At 43.7% G+C, this 16,911-nt stretch overlaps 1 protein-coding gene across 1 annotated transcript in view; it reads right to left on the reverse strand.

Moving 5' to 3' along the window:
* Nucleotides 1-16,911, reverse strand: part of LOC137371291 (anoctamin-7-like) — a 92,336-nt gene that overhangs the window by 12,587 nt on the left and 62,838 nt on the right. Inside the window, exons 13-15 of the mRNA XM_068033627.1 lie at nucleotides 15,839-15,875; nucleotides 12,625-12,734; nucleotides 12,388-12,539 (exon numbers count right to left, since the gene is read on the reverse strand). Of these exons, the coding sequence (XP_067889728.1) occupies nucleotides 12,388-12,539; nucleotides 12,625-12,734; nucleotides 15,839-15,875 (299 nt within the window). The remainder of the gene's footprint in view (nucleotides 1-12,387; nucleotides 12,540-12,624; nucleotides 12,735-15,838; nucleotides 15,876-16,911) is intronic.

Raw genomic sequence — 16,911 nt, forward strand, 5'->3', positions numbered from 1 at the left:
AAACAAAACTTAGTACTAAAGAGGGCAGTTCACTGAGAAAATGAAGTCAAGTTTGTGACAGGAACTGAGGGAATGGCAGAGACACCAAAATATTTCATCTCAGTTTTCAGAAGTTGTGAAGACTGCAATTGCAGAACATTCATAAGTGCAGGTAGAACAGTTAGTGGAGGTTACTTTTCAAAAGGGAACTGTACTAAAGAAACTATTCCAAGCTCAGGGAAGAAGTGGATACTGACTTTCCAATTTTTCAAAATCGCAGCAAAAAGAATATGTAATAGATGGGGAAAGTTGATAAATTAGTCTACCTCTATTTTTGGAAGGCTCCACACAAAAAGTAGACAATTCGTTGTCTTTTAAAATGTTGATTGAGAGATTGATGAATGTTGCCCAGAACAAAGAATACATGCTCTTCAAGTATTGACCGATATTTGACATCCACCTTGCTTAACATCTCATCTGAAGGATGGTACCTCAAAAAATGCTGCACTCCATTATAATCACAACACCTACTTTTAGTTATGTGAACAGATCCTGGAGTGAAGCTTAAATCCAGAACCTTCTGTCACTCAAGAATTCTTTCCAGCACACTTACTAACAGAGCCAAACTGACAAGCCAATTTTAAACTTCATTCTGCAGTAAACTACTCGAGTCCATTATAAACACTTGTATAAACAAGAGTTAATCAATGTAGTTGTGGAGGATTGGTTAATGGACTGGAAGCAGAGAGTAGGGATAAACTAGTCATTTTTTAAGTTGGCAGGCAGTAACTAGTAGGATGCTGCACGGATCAGTGCTGGGGCCTCAACTATTTACTATCTATATTAAATGACTTGGATGAAGAGACAGAGTAATGTATCCACATTTGCTGACAATACAATGGTTAGGTGGGAAAGTAAGCTGTGGAGGACACGAAAGAGGCTGCAAAGAAATAGGTAGGTGGAGTGAGTGGGCAACAAGATGGCAGATTGAGTATAAAGTGTGTGCTGGAAATACTCAACAGGTGGCATAATCTGTGGAGAGAGAAACAGAGTTAATGCCTGGAATTTTACAGCGGGCAGACGGGAGCCGAGCTGACAAAGGCCGTAGAGTCCTTCGAAACAAGTAAAACTCCCGGAAGCGACAGCTTACTGGTCAAGTTGTACTCGGCCCAGACCTGCTGGAAGTATACGAGAGTATGCTCCCGGCCGGCAGCATGTCAGAATCCATGAGGAAAGGCATCATCACCCTCATCTACAAGCAGGGCGGAAGGGGAGAAAAAAAAAAAAGAGGGGAGAAATCAGAAATTGGCAGCCCATCTCACTGCTTAATGTTGACTACAAGATTCTGTCCAAAGTCATAGCCAGTCGAGTCAAGTCTGCTCTGGAGTTGATGATCCACCCCGATCAGACCTGTACTGTACCCAGCAGGAAGATCTGATAGACTCGCGCTACTCAGGGATACGAACGCCAGGTGGACACCTGCCTCATCAGCCTGGACCAGGAGAAGGCTTTTGACAGGATATCGCACACCTACATGATGGGCGTGCTTTCCAAAATGAGGTTTGGGGAGGGAATCTGCAATTGGATCAAACTGCTCTACGCAAACATCAGTAGTGCAGTCTCAATGGGTGGGAATCGGAAAGTTTCCCGATCCAATCTGGAGTCAGACAGGGCTGTCCTCACTCCCCGGTCTTGTTTGTTTGCTGTATTAAACCCTTTGCTGAATCTATTAGGAAGGATGCGAGCATAAGAGGGGTGACAATCCCAGGCAGTGGAGGCACTCAGGTTAAAACCTCCCTGTACATGGATGATGTCGCCGTCTTCTGCTCGGATCCGCCGTCTGTACGCATCCGCTGTCTGTTCGCAGACTGATGAGCATCTGCGACCAGTTCGAACTGGCTTCGGGAGACAAAGTTAACCATGGCAAGAGCGAGGCCATGTTCTTTGGGAACTGGGCCGACCGATCCTTTGTCCCTTTCACCATCAGGTCAGACTACCTGAAGGTGCTGTGGATATGGTTTGGAAGGGCCAGGGCATGCACTAAAACCTGGGAGGAGCGAGTAGCCAAGGTACAACACAAGCTGAGAATGTGTGGGCAGCGATCTCTCTCCATTGTGGAGAAGAACCTGGTCATCAGGTGCGAGGCGCTCACGTTGTTGCTGTACGTGGTGTAGGTCTGGCCCATACCCCACTCCTGCGCTGTGGCGATCACCCGAGCCATTTTCCACTTCATCTGGGGATCTAAAATGGACCGGGTCCGGAGGGACACGATGTTCAAACCTCTGGATAAGGGTGGGAAAAATGTACCCAACGTCACCCTCATCCTGCTGACTAGCTTAGTGTGCGGCTGCATCAAGCTGTGTGTAGACCTCCAGTACGCAAACTCCAAGTGTCACTACGTGCTGAGGTTCTATCTGTCCCCGGTGTTGCGAAGTATGGGCCTGGTCACATTGCCGCGGAACGCTCCTTGCAGTTGGACCGTGCCGTACCACCTATCCTTCGTGGAGCAGTTACTGCGGGAAAACACCTTTGACCACCGCTCCATCAGGCAGTGGTCTGCACGGAATGTCCTCAAGGCCCTACGGGTAAAGGAGACGGTGGATCCTGTCGGATGGTTCCCCGAGCAGACCATCAAAGTCATTTGGCGGAATGCCTCATCACCAGAACTTTCAAACAAGCACCAAGACGTAGCTTGGCTGGTGGTGAGAAGGGCCCTCCCCATCAGATCCTTCATGCACGCCCCAAGTCTCACCCCCTCCACACAATGCCACGGCGGTGGCTGTGGTGGGGAAGAGATGGTTGCCCACCTCCTTCTGGAATGTGTCTTTGCAAAGCAGGTGTGGAAAGAGATGGTGGTTTTTTTGACGAGGTTCATCCCAAGCAGCTCTAACACAGGAGTCTGTGCTCTACGGGCTGTTCCCAAAGACGCACACCAAGACAATCAACTGCTGCTGTAGGACTATCAATTCAGTGAAAGACGCCCTTTGGTCTGCCTGAAACTTGCTGGTCTTCCAGCGCGAAGAGTTGTCCACGACCGAATGTTGCAGACTGGCACATTCCAAGGTCCAGGACTACGTACTGAGGGATGCACTAAAGCTTGGGGCAGCCGCAGCAAAGGCTCAATGGGGAAAGACCACTGTGCAAGGTCCCCCCACCAAGCTGAACTGAGGGGCTGGATCCATGGGAAACCCCTCGAACTATATTGGGAAATTTTACATTTACTGTAAATATAAAAATATATGGCATGACAAATGAAATGGAAGGGTTGAGGCAACTCATGATTGTATTGAAGGAAACGGATCACCTTTGCACTGTTTGCAATTTTTGACTTGGTGCTGTTTGAAACGGTTTGGTAATGTATTTTTTTTAATTTACAGATGAATAAATTATATTTTGGAAATTAAAAAATGGGAGCCGGACTCTGACGTAAATGTCGGTGACAAACCCGCTTCCGCCCAGCCTGGGGATCCGTCCCATATTTTACAGATCCCCAGGCTTTAATTGGTCCAATGCGGGACATCCACCCACTTGAGGGAGGATGTCCTGCCTCAGTGAGCTGCAGGCCAGCAGCTTAGTCTCAGCAGCACCACAGAGTAGTGGCCACTGCTGGGACTGCAGCTCAGGCAACACCATGGACCTGAGAGTGGGTAAGTTTGCGTTGCCTCGTTTGGGGGGGGGGGGGGGGGGGGGGAGGGGGGGGAGGGGGGGCATCTTGGATCCCAGGGGTGGGTTCGGAGGCAGGGGCGGCCCTCAATCAGGGATGCAGTGCTCGACTGCTATGCCCACCCCCCCAGGCACAGAAAAGGTTGACAGCTATTGCTGGGTGACCTTTCACATCCCTGGCACACCCGCTTGCCATGGGCAAAATACCCATGGAGGCACGCGAGGGCCCTTAAGTGGCCATTAAGGCAAGTGGTACGTTGGCCTTCATTGGAAGGGAATCGGAGTACAATAAGGAAGTCTGGTTACAATTGTACAGCGCTTTGGTGAGATCACACCTAGAGTACTGTACACAATTTTGGTCTCCATACGCAAGGAAGGATACACTTGCCTTGGAAGTAGTACAGTGAAAGTTCACTAGTTTGGTTCCTGGGATGAGAGTGTTGGCCTTTGATGAGAGGTTGAGTAAATTAAGGCTATATTCGAGTTTAGATGAAAGAAAATGATCTAATTGAAACATACAAGATTCTGAAGGAGCTCAACAGGGTAGACACTGAATTGTCGTTTTCCCCTGGCTGGGGGAAAATCCAGCACAGGGGACAGAGTCTCAGGATAATGGGTCAACCATTTAAGGTTGAGATGAGAAATTTCTCAACTCAGGGTTGCGAATCTTTGGAATAGTTTACCCCAAAGGGTTGTGGATGCTCCATTGAATATATTTAAGATTGAGATGATAGATTTTTGATCTCTTGGGGAAATCAAGGGACATGGAGAGCAGGCAGCAAAGTGGAGTTGAGGTGGAAGTTTGGCCATGATCACCTCCATTCCCTCCTCCTCCAGTGGAGCTGTTCAAAATGTCAGGAGGTCATGATTCTCCTGCTCAAATCAGAGGTTGTCCAACTGTCCAGCCAAACTCAACAAAAATTTACTCGTTTACATTTTAAACTTCCAATCGCCTCGGAGATTGGAGTTTTGTACCTAAGTACATGTAACAGTTGGCAGAATGGTAATGACAGGGTGAAAATTTAAAGTTATCACAAGAATATTAGACTTGTATTTACATAGTGCCTTTCATGATCATTGAATGTCCAAAAGTGCTTTATAGCCAATGAAGTCCCTTTAGAAGTAAAGTCACTTTTGCCACATTTTCTACAGTACAAACCAATTTGCACATAGCAAGCTCCCACAAGCATCTCTAATATATGACCAGATAATCAGTTTGAGATGTCGATTGAGGGATAAATATTGGTCAGGGCACCAGAGATAAACAGTCCTATTCTTTGAAATAGTGCCATGGGATCTTTTACATCTATCAGAGGACAGACAGGGCGTTGGTTTAAGATATCATCCAAAAGACAGCACCTCAGACAGCATAGCACTCCCTTAGTATTGCACTGCAGTCAGAGTCGTACAGCATAGAAACAGGCCCTTCGGCCCACCGCGTCCATGCTGACCATAATGTCCATCTATACTAATCCCACCTGCCTGCATTAATTCCATATCCCTCTATGCCTTGCTCATTCAAGTACCTGTCCAGATGCCTCTTAAATGTCACTACTGTTCCTGCCTCCACCACCTCCTCAGGCAGCTCATTCCAGATACCCACTATTCTTTGTGTGAAAAATTTACCCCTTTAAACCTCCTCCCTCTCCCTTAAATCTATGCCCTCTAGATTTAGTCACCCCTACCTTGGGAAACAGACTCTGGCTATCTACGCCTCTCAATTTTATATACCTCTATCATGTCCCCTCTCAGCCTCCTTCGCTCCAGGGAAAACAGACCCAGCCTATCCAATCTCTCTTTGTAACTCAAGCCCTCCAAACCAGGCAACATCCTTGTAAATTTTTTCTGCACCCTCTCTAGCTTCATCACATCTTTCCTGTAGTGCAGTGACCAGCACTGCACACAGTACTCCAAATGCAGCCTAGCCAACGTTATGTACAACTGTAACAGGACGTCCCAACTCTTGTACTCATTGCCTCGGCCGATGAAAGCATATGGCATGCTTGCCTTCTTCACCACCCAGTCTACCTGTGTTGCCACTTTCAGGAACTATGTCCCAAAGGTCTCTGCTCAACAACACTCCCCAGGGCCCTGCCATTCACCGTATATGTCCTGGTTTAACTTCCCAAAATGCATCACTTCACACTTGTCTGCATTAAATTCCATTTGCCAATCCCTTGCCCACTTTCCCAGTTGATCTATATCCTGTTGTAACCTTAGACAACCTTCTTCACTGTCCACTATATCACCAATTTTGCAGCGTCAGCCTAGATTTTGTGCTCAAGTCCTCAAGTGGAACTTGAACCCAGAACCTTCTGACTCAGACAGGTGTGCCACCAACTGAAACACAGCTAGTGCCAGTTAAAAAAAAAATTAGGAAGGATTTTTTAAAAACTTTTGAAAAATGAATCTTTATACAGTGGGTTAAAGTGCTCAAAAGAATTTGAGCTCTGAAATTCACTGCAGAAAGCCATGGTTTAAGAGGGCTATTTAATGTAAGGGGACATAAAAATTAGCAGAGTGGATCATGTGGAGAAGGAAATTGATGAAAAGCCTAATGGCCATTTTTTAAAAATCATTCATTCATTCATGGGATGCAGGTGTCATTGACAAGGCCAGCAATGATTGCACATCCCTAATTAGAATCAGGAATTTACAGTACAGGAGGCCATTCAAGCCAGTCAGTATGAGCCATAAACACTATCCAGCCTAATCCTCCTTGCCAGCTCCTAGTCTATAGCCTTGAAAGTTCAAGTACATATCCAAGTGGGCGTTTAAGCAGTGAGCATTTCTGCCCCGACCTCCTTTCAGGCGGTAATTCCAGACCCCCAGTGAAAAAAGTTCTCAACTTACCTCTTATTGAACCAGCTACTTGAAATCTATGCCCCTCTAAAGGAAAATAGTACCTTCCTATCCTCTATCGATGCCCCTTGTAATTTTATGCACCTTAATTAAATCTGAATCTCCACAATTCCAAAGAAAACAACCCCAGCATATCCAACATCTGTTGAGAGAGAAGCAGAGTTAATGTTTCAGGTCTGTGACCTTTCATTAGAACTGGCAAAGGTTCGAAATAGGTTTAAAAGCAAGTGAAGTGGGGGTACAGAAAAACAAAAAAGGGAAGATGTGCAATAGGACAGAGGGCAGGAGAGATTAACTGACAAGGTGGTCATGGGGCAAAGGGAGTGTGCTAATTGGGTGGTGAAAGAAAGCATTCGTGCAGAGAGCGTTAATGACAAATAATAAACAGCTCAGTCCGAAAGCACAAACATGAGAAACCAAGTTTTGGAAAATTAGGTTCTGTTCTTTGAGCTTGTGATGTTCACTGCAACACTGCAGCAGGACAAGGACAGACATGTGGGCATGAGAGCAGGGTGGTGCTGAAATGGCAAGCAACTGGAAGCTTGTGGTCAAACTTATGGACTAAGTGGAGGTGTTCCGCAAAGCAGTCACCCAATCTGCGTTAGGTCTCCCCAGTGTAGAGGTGACTACGTTGTGAGCATTGAATACAGTATACTACATTAAAGGAAGTACAAGTAAGTCGCTGCTTCACCTGAAAGGAGAGTTTGGGGCCTTAGATGGTGTGGAGAGAGGTGGGCTTGTAATGAATATCAGTATCACCAGAGATAGAGACAGATAAGTTGAGGAAGGGAAGTGTTGGAGATGGGAAAAAAGGAGAGATGGGTGGAAAATTGGAAGCAAAGTTGAAGTTTTTCAGTTCGGGGCATCTATACAGTCAATGTACAGGGGAAAAAAAAAAAAGAGTTGGGGGAGGAGGCCCAAGTAGGACTGGAACAAGGAATGTTCAACATACCCCACAAAGACATAGGCATAACTAGGACCCAGGCAGGTACCCATAATACCTTTTATTTGAAGGAAGTGAGTAGAGTTGAAGGGGAAGTTGTTCAATTTAAGAACATGTTCAACCAGGCTAATAAAATCAAAATACTGCAGATGCTGGAAATCTGAAATAAAAAAAAAACAAAGTGCTGCAAATACTCAGCAGGTCTGGCAGCATCTGTGGAGAGAGAAGCAGAGTTAACGTTTCAGGTCAGTGACCTTTTATCAGACCTGGCAAAGGGTGGAAATGCAATAGGTTTAAAGCAAATAAAGTGGGGGTGGAGGAAGAGAACAAAAAAAGGGAGGTGTTGATAGGACAGAGGGTCAGAGAGATTCATTGACAAGGAGATCATGGGGAAAAGGCAGAGAGTGTGCTAATGGTGTGGTGAAAGACAAAGCATTGGTGCAGAGAGGGTATTAAATGACAGAATAATGAAGAGCCCTAACCAAAAGCACAAAAATGAAAAAACATCTCTACATTGGGGAGACCAAATGCAGATTGGGTGACCGCTTTGCAGAACACTTCTGCTCAGTCCGAAAACATGACCCAGAGCTTCCAGTCACTTGCTGTTTCAACAACCACCACCCCCCTCATGTGTCCTGGGCCTGCTGCAGTGTTCCAATAAACATCAATGCAAGCTCGAGGAATAGCACCTCATGTGACTGAGTAGGCACACTACAGCCTACTGGACAGAACACAGTTCAATAATTCTACAGAATAACTGCCCCCTTTATTTTATTTTTTTTTAATTTTATTGTTTTGTTTCATTTTTTTTTTTAAACCATACGCCTGCCCACTGGTTTTCAGGTTTGCGCTTTTGGCTAGGACTGTTCATTATTCTGTCATTTAACACCCTCTCGGCACTAATGCTTTGTCTTTCATCACACCATTAGCACACAATGCCTTTGCCTGAGGACCTCCTTGTCAGTTAATCTCTGACCCTCTGTCCTATCAACACCTCCCTTTTGTTCTTTCTGCCCCCTACCCCAGCTTTATTTGCTTAAAACCCATTACATTTCTAGCCTTTGCCAGTTCTGATGAAAGGTCACGGACCTGAAACATTAACTCTGCTTCTCTCTCCACAGATGCTGCCAGACCCGCAGAGTTTTTCCAGCATTTTCTGTTTTTATTTCAGCCAGGCAGAGGAGGGTGGTGGTGGATGCGGGCTGGTTGAACCTCTGTTGAAAAGGAAGCAGCGAGCTCTCAGACTATCCTGATGGGGGAAAATGAAGGTATAGAGGGATTGGACACCCATGGTGAACAGGAGGCTGTTCGGGCCAGCAAACTGGAGATTCACAGATGTAGGTGGGAAAAGACTGGAACAGGGAGAAATAAAAAAAAGATAGTCATGTTAGGAAGAAATAAGTTGTGTAGCAGGAACAGGCTGAAAATGATGGGTCTACCAGGGCAATCCTGTGTGGATTTTGGGAAGGAGGTAGAAGCGGGTGTCTGGGGTTGCGGGACTATAAGGTTGTAACCTGTAGAGGGACGATCTCTGGAGGAGAGGTCAGTGACAGTTCTGTCTCCACACGTGTGTCCTTGGCCTGCTGCAGTGTTCTAGTGATCAACACAAACGAGGAACAGCACCTCATTTTCCGATTAGGCACTCTACAGCCTTCCAGACTGAACATGGAGTTCAATAATTTCAGAGCATGACAGTCATTTTATTTTATTTGATCTTTTAAAGCCATGTGCCTGCCTTAAACTTGGTTTTTCACATTTGTGCTTTTGGACAGAGCTGTTCATCAAGTCTCTCCGCACTAATGCTTTGTCTTTCAACACACCATTAGTGCACTCCTTTTCCTTTACCCCATGACCTCCTGATCAGTTAATCTCTCCTTCCCTCTATCCCATCACACACCTTCCCTTTCCCTCCCTGTCCTCCCTCTTTCCCTCTTCTCCCCCCCCCCCACTTCACTTAAAACCAATTACACTTCTAACCTTTACCAGTTGATGAAAGGTCACTGACCTGAAACGTTAACTCCGCTTCTCTCCACAGATGCTGCCAGACCTGCTGAGTTTTTACAGCACTTTGTTTTTAATTTCAGATTTCTAGCATCTGCCATATTTTGCTTATATTTATCCCAGCCTATCCAATCTTTCCTCATGTCTAAAATGTTCCATTCCTGGCAACACCCTCTTTAGCACAATCACTTCCTTCCTGTAATGCAGTCACAATACTCTAGTTGTGGCCCAACTAGTGTTTTCTACAGTTTTAGCATATTCTTCCTTCTTTTAGATTCTATGCCTCAGCTAATAAAAGGAAATCATATCCAGTATGCCTTCTTGACCACTTTATCTACTTTTCCTGCTACCTTCAGGGATCTGTGAACATGCACACCAAGTTCCCTGTTCCTCTAAACTTCACTATCCTATCATTCATTTGGCCAGGTTCTGCAGTCAGAACATTTGCTGCTGGCCATGAAGTCAGTCTTGCTGAGATCTAGCAATATCTCTGGCATGAAGTTCACCTCCATCACCATGCAGTGGTGTGGCAATTGATCAGTGTTCTTTACTGGGCATTCCCAGAATGGAGCTGCAGTGATGTCATCAGGCTGTCCAAGTAGCCAATTAAAGTAAAAGGATTTTCATATACACCATGCCACACTCCACCAAAAGAAATTGAAAAGCAGCAAAATAAAAAATGATTATTTTTTACAAGGTGATAAAAGGCAAAATATTTTGAAAGTGTAAAATATTAAAAAGCTTAAACATCTACTAATTAATCACTTAACAGCATTCTACAATTATACAATATTTTCAGGGCCAGTTACACTTTATTCAATTGGTGATGTGGGACCGGGAAAGTTGTCATTCTCACTAATTGCCAGCTCTGGGAGGAGTCACATAGCAGCCTGCGTTGGAGCTGAATGAGACTGCAACTTTAGGATTTCCACACTAATCTGCACACGAGCTACATCCTGAAGAAGTTGATGTCAATCGGTTTCAAATCAGTAATGATGGCAAATGCAGACAGTTCACCAACCAACTTAACCACCCCTCCCCCCACCACCAAGTCTAGGCCATTATTCCCTTGCCTTAGAGTGATACAGCAACGAAACAGGCCCTTCAGCCCAACGAGTCCACGCTGACCATCAACCACCCATTTCTACTAATCCTACATTAACCCCATTTTCCCTCACATCCCCACCTTCCCTCAAATCTCCTACCACCTACCTACACTAGGGACAATTTTTTTTTAATAAAAACAATGGCCAATCAACCCATAAGTCTTTGGCATGTGGGAGGAAACTGGAACACCCGGAGGAAACCCACATGGTCACAGGGAGAACTTGCAAACTCCACACAGGTAGTACCCAGAACCGAACCAGGGTCACTGGAGCTGTGAGGCTGCAGTGCTGGCCACTGCGTCGCCCTAGTTTGTCCTCCCCAAATGCAGTACCTCACTTCTCTGGATTGTATTAGATTTGCTGCTTTTCTATCCACCTAACCAGTCCATTGATGTCTTTTTGCAGTCTACATTATTTGTCCTCACCAACCACACAGCCAATTTTTGTATGATCTACAAACTACTTAATCCTGTCCCCTACATTCGTCCAAATCATTGATATATACCAGAAAAAGCAAGGGACCAAGTATGAAATTCTGCAGAAGCCCACTGGAAGCAGCCTTCCAGTCACAAACATCTGTCAACCATTACCCAATGCTTCCTGCCACTAAGTTAATTATGGATCTTATTGCCGTTGAAAAAGGTGGTAGTGAGCTGCCTTCTTGAACTGCTGCAATCCATATGGCATTGGATATTCCCATGGTGCGGTTAGGAAGGGAGTTCCAAAATTTTGACCGAGTGATGAAGGAATTTCCAAGTCAGAATGGTGCGAGACTTGCAGCAGAACTTGCAGGTGGTGGTGTTCCTATATGCCTACTGCCCTCGTCCTTCTAGGTGAAGAGTCACAGGTTTGGAAAGTGCAGTCAAGAAACCTTGGCAAGTTGCTACAGTTCATCTTACAGACGGTACACACTGCAGTTATGGCTTGCCAGTGGTGGAAGAAGTGGCAATCAAGTGGGCTGCTTTGTCCTGGATGGTATCAAAATTCCTGACTGCTGTTGAAGCTGCACTCATTCAGTGGAGAATATGCTATCATACCCCTCACTTGAGCCTTGTAGATGGTAGAAAAGCTTTAGGGAGTCAGAAGGCAAGATACTCACCACAGAATTTCCAGCCTATGTAGCCACAGTATGTATATGGCTGATCCAGTTAAGGTTCTGGTCAATGGTTACCCCCAGGATGTTGATGCTGGGAGATTTAACAATGGTAATTTTATTGAATGTTCAAGGGAGATGGTTAGACTCTCTTGTTGGAGATGGTCATTGCCTGACACTTGTGTGGCATGAATGTTACTTTGTTACTTGCTACATCAACCCAAGCCTGAATGTTGTCCAAGTCTTGCTGCACATGGGCAGAGGCTTCAGTGTGAGTTGCAAGTGGAACTGAATACCAGGTGCCTCTACTGTCACTCTAGAATATTTCAGAGAATTGTACTGTCAGAGGTTCCATCTTTCAGATGAACTATTGGCCAGACAGATCTTTCAAGTTGATGCAAAGACCAAAAAAAAGAGAAACTCCTCCCAGTGTCCTGGCTAATATTTATCCCTCAATTCATCAGTCACCACCAAAAAATAATTTAACTGCTTATTGATGGTGTTTGTTTACACATGAAGGGTCCACAATCAGCAAATACAAACAGTTGGTTTGCACAAAACAGTGATTGCACTTAAAAGGTAATTGGAAGAAGACACAATACAACACTATATAAAGTCAAGTTCTTTCTTTCCATACTGGATTGCCCAAACCAAAGTGATCTGAAATATTAAAATGGAAAACTTATGTTTTGAATGATATATTATATGCAATTACATAACACATCATTGCGAAGACTTACGGTATGACGATATCAGTCACAAGTTTGGGAAGTAGTTTGAAGATCATGAGTATAACAACTTGCACGCCAAGCTCTGACATACAATTGTTCAGCACTCCACAATTATCCTCAAAATCAGTTAGTCCAATCAATTGGAAAAACCTTTGATTGTTCTGTAAATAATTTTTAAAAATCAATGGTTAATATTTATAAAAATCAATGTAACCACTTTGCAAACATATTTACACTATTACCTACCTTTCTAAGAAAGGCAATATAAAACAGAGATGAGTAACTGTTGGCAAAATGGAAGGCAAACAGCTTTAATATCAAAGCATCACTGTAGTTGGTCTGAGTCCTGTGGTTTTCTAGAGAAAAAAGGCAGTTTTTGTTAGTATTTATGTTGCCTGGTACAAGTTAGTATCAACAAACAAACATTCATTATATAAAACAGATTTAAAGTGTAAATTCACAACAGCTCTTTCTCTCCTTGGTGAATGGCTCTGGTCTCTATGTAGCTCCATGTAACAGGGATCTACTGTTTGAGGAAATAAAGTGTAAAGTTTTACATAGCAGCTTGAAGAAAGAAAAGCCAAGATCTGATACCAATGTACAAGGCGAGAAAGTCTAATTTTTTTTTTTTTAAATTGTCTGGTTTAAAGCTCATTAGTTTAGGATTACCTATCTTACATTAGAGATTTAGTTTTTCTTCAGGAGAAAATAATTTCCAAATCACAAGTCAATTTGATGGTTAGACTTAAATACACAAATATTTTATTGCATTTCAAAACTTCATATGCTAAGTCTCAGCACATGTTAATGACTCACTGAATAACCTAATAAATTAAAAATTATTCAGTTAGCCTTTACTAAATGAGAAAACCCAATGGTATTAATATTGAAGACATGCATTTATATTGTGCCTTTCTCAACCTCAGGAATCCCAAAGCACTTTACAACCAATGAAGGACTTTAGAATTACAGGTCTGTTGCAAAGCTGGAAAGTGCCAGGCAATGACCATCTCAAATGAGAGAATTTAACCATCTCCCCTTGATGTTCAATCACTGAATCCCCCACTAACATCCTGGGGGTTACCATTGACCAGAAACTGAACTGGAGTAGCCATATAAATACCACGGCTACAAGAGCAGGTCAGAGGCTAGGAATCCTGCAGCGAGTAACTCACCTCTGACTCCCCAAAGCCTGTCCACCATCTACTAGGCACAAGTCAGGAGTGTGATGAATACTCTCCACTTGCCTGGATGGGTGCAGCTCCAACAACACAAGAAGCTCGACACCATCCAGGACAAAGCAGCCCGCTTGATTGGCACCCCATTCACAAACATTCACTCTCTCCATCACTGAGGCACAGTGGTTGCAGTATGTACCATCTACAAGATGCACTGCAGCAATGCACCAAGGCTCCTTCAACAGCACCTTCCAAACCAGTGACCTCCACCACCTAGAAGGGCAAGGGCAGCAGACGCATGGCAAGTTCCCGTCCAAGCTACACACCATTCTGACTTGGAAATATAATCACTGTTCCTTCACTGTCACTGGGCCAAAATCCTGGAACTCCTCTCTGAACAGCACTGTGGGTGTACCTACCCCACATGGACTGCAGTCGTTCAAGGCAGCTCACCACCACCTCCTCCAGGGCAATTAGGGATGGGCAATAAATGTTGTCCTAGCCAGCAACACACACCCCAGGAACGTATAAACAAAAATGTGGCAACCAATTTAACAGCAAGCTCCAACAATGCAATAATGACCAGGTAATTTCTTCTCATTGTTGCTTGAAGAATAATTGCTGGTCAGGACAGCAAGGAGAACTCTCCTGCTCTTCTTTGAATAGTACCACGGGATTGTTTACATTCACCCGAGGGGCCAGACGGAGTTTCATTTTAATGGTTCATCTGACAGGCCAGCACTGCAGTTCCATGAAAGTCTTAAAAGTGGGACTTGAAATCCTATTCTGAGGCAACAGTACCACTGAGCCACAGCTAACAATGGCAAAACCCCAGGGCAAACATGCAAGGCCAAGAGAGAACAAGCCAATGATTTAAAATTACACTAAGCCTTGGAACAAGCTATTTATACAAATACCAATACATTTTCAGTTCTGGTTGCTGAAGCAAACAAAAGGCTTTTATACTATTTATCTACTTGCCATAGGTGGTATTACTTTTGTTGCAGGGGCAGGACAAGTTGAGAAACTGTTAAAAAAAGGCACAGAATCCATGGCTTTAAAGGCATAGAATCATACCTTGCATATCATATCATGGTCTGTCCCCTACCCCTCTGGTACTTTCTCCTCCTTTGAGGATCTCACCTGGTTATACCCCCCTCACCTCATTTAAAATCCTTGTTATCCACCACCCACACAAGTACCATGGCAATTTTCTCACCAAGCTACTTTAACAGCTTTCCTCCCTCAGCTTCTGCATAGAGTGATTTCTCGCTCATCAGGTTCTCTCGAGTTCAGAGCCCCCTTATCCTCCCTTAATCTTTCCATCTATGTAAACTCCCCAACACATTCACCCATTTTATCCTCAGAGGGTTGAGTGTCTTTGGAACTCTTCCTCAAAGTTGTGGTGGAAGCCAAGTCTGAATATGTTTAAGGCAGGAGGTAGATAGATTCTTGATAAGCAAGTGAGTGAAAAGTTATCTGGGCTAGGTGGGAATGTGGAGTTGAGGTTACAATAAAGATCAGCCATGATCTTGTTGAATGGCAGAGCAAGCTCGACAGGCTGAGTGGCCTACTCCTGCTCCTAATTTGTATGTTTGTAGATGGAAAAAAAAAGTGTCCGGCAGGGGAAGAAAAAAAAAAGAGAAAAAAAATTCCAGAACTTGGTCATGCCAGCTGACAGCACAGCCAATGTTGGAGCAATTTAAAAAAAAAAAGTATATGCAGGAGGCCAGCATTAAAAGAGCATGGGGAGCTAAGGCCTGTAGGGCTACAGGAGGTTGTGAGGCCATAGAGGGATTTAAAAACAAGGATAAGGATTTTAAAAATAAAATAATTGATATGTTCTCAAATGGAGGAGCCAGTGAACATCAGTACAGGGGTGATTGATGAATGTGATTTGGATTGAGTCAAGATACATGTAGCAGAGGTTTGGATGAGCACAAATGTATGGTGGAAGATAGGAGGCAGGTCTGGAGAACACTGGAATAATTAAATGTAGAAATAACAAAAAGGAATTGGTGAGGAGTTCAGCAGCAGATAAGCTGAGGGAGCCGAAAGGATAAGCATAGTCTAGTGATGGTATAGAGGTGGAAGTAGGCAGTGTTGGTGATGGTGCTGCCATAGAGGAAAATGCAACTTGGGGTCAAACGGACGTTGCAAGCTATCTTGTTCAGTTTAAGAATGTTACCAGGGTCCAAACAATATAGATTCATCAGACGTCCCAACATTCAGTACACGCACACAGTAGCGTGCTAGAAATATGTACAAAGAAAGTTACTTACCCCAATCTGTCATCTTAACTGCAATTATATGATATACCTAAAATAGAAATACTTGTTAAAGAACAAACACCACAAATTACTTCGCATTTTTATACATGGAACTTATTTGAAAGATAAAAAGATATCTTCAGTTGCTCACTGAGGTCTAGGCTGGTTCACATGGACTGGAGGAAAGCAGATATAGTCCAATTATTTAAAGAAAAAGGTAATTTTGGGTTTGAGTTAACACTGAACTGTTTAACTCCAAAATGTATCTGCTCCTAAATAATTTGGAAATTCAGATATTAGAAATTCCCCACAGGTCCTAAAAATGACCTGAGGAAGTCACCAGGTTGGTGAATAATGGTACTCTTGTTGGTGTTAATTGCCTTGATTGGAGAACATGAAATATTACAGGATTATTGATAAGATTTCAATCCATGGTCAAATCTATTAGGCATCAATGGGAGTGGACGTGAACAGGGCAGAGCTGACTTCCACAAGACTGCATTTGTATCATTGCTGTCCATCAAATGATTGAGGTCATAAAAGGGCCATTTTTAGTTTACAGATATCAAAACATGCACAATGTTTGTTAATTGAGACAAGCTATTGGAATTGTGCCCATGTGTGGCAAATGGCTTAATATGGACAAATGCTGAGGTTATGCATTTAGGATTGCAAACATTTTCCTAACATGCAGGAGGTTCCCATTAAAGATAGTGGATTAAAAAAAGAAACTTGACTAATAGTTGGTGACTTATTCAAAGCTTAATAAGCATTTGAAGGTGACTATAGGGAAACAAAGGTTTATATTTCTGGGCAGTGACCCTTCTTCGGAACTGACAAATTTGTTCCGAAGAAGGGTCACTGACCCGAAACGTTAACTCTGCTTCTCTTTCCACAGATGCTGCCAGACCTGCTGAGTGGTTCCAGCATTTCTTGTTTTTATTTCAGATTTCCAGCATCTGCAGTATTTTGCTTTTATTTATATTTCTGGGTTTTAGTTTGCATTGCTGGTACCATAAAATATAAAATTGTAGAACACTACTTAGGAGCCATGCATGCACATAAAAATATTTTTATAAATAAAA

The sequence above is a fragment of the Heterodontus francisci genome, chromosome 6 (assembly GCF_036365525.1).
Source record: "Heterodontus francisci isolate sHetFra1 chromosome 6, sHetFra1.hap1, whole genome shotgun sequence".
NCBI classification, from domain to species: Eukaryota; Metazoa; Chordata; class Chondrichthyes; order Heterodontiformes; family Heterodontidae; genus Heterodontus; species Heterodontus francisci.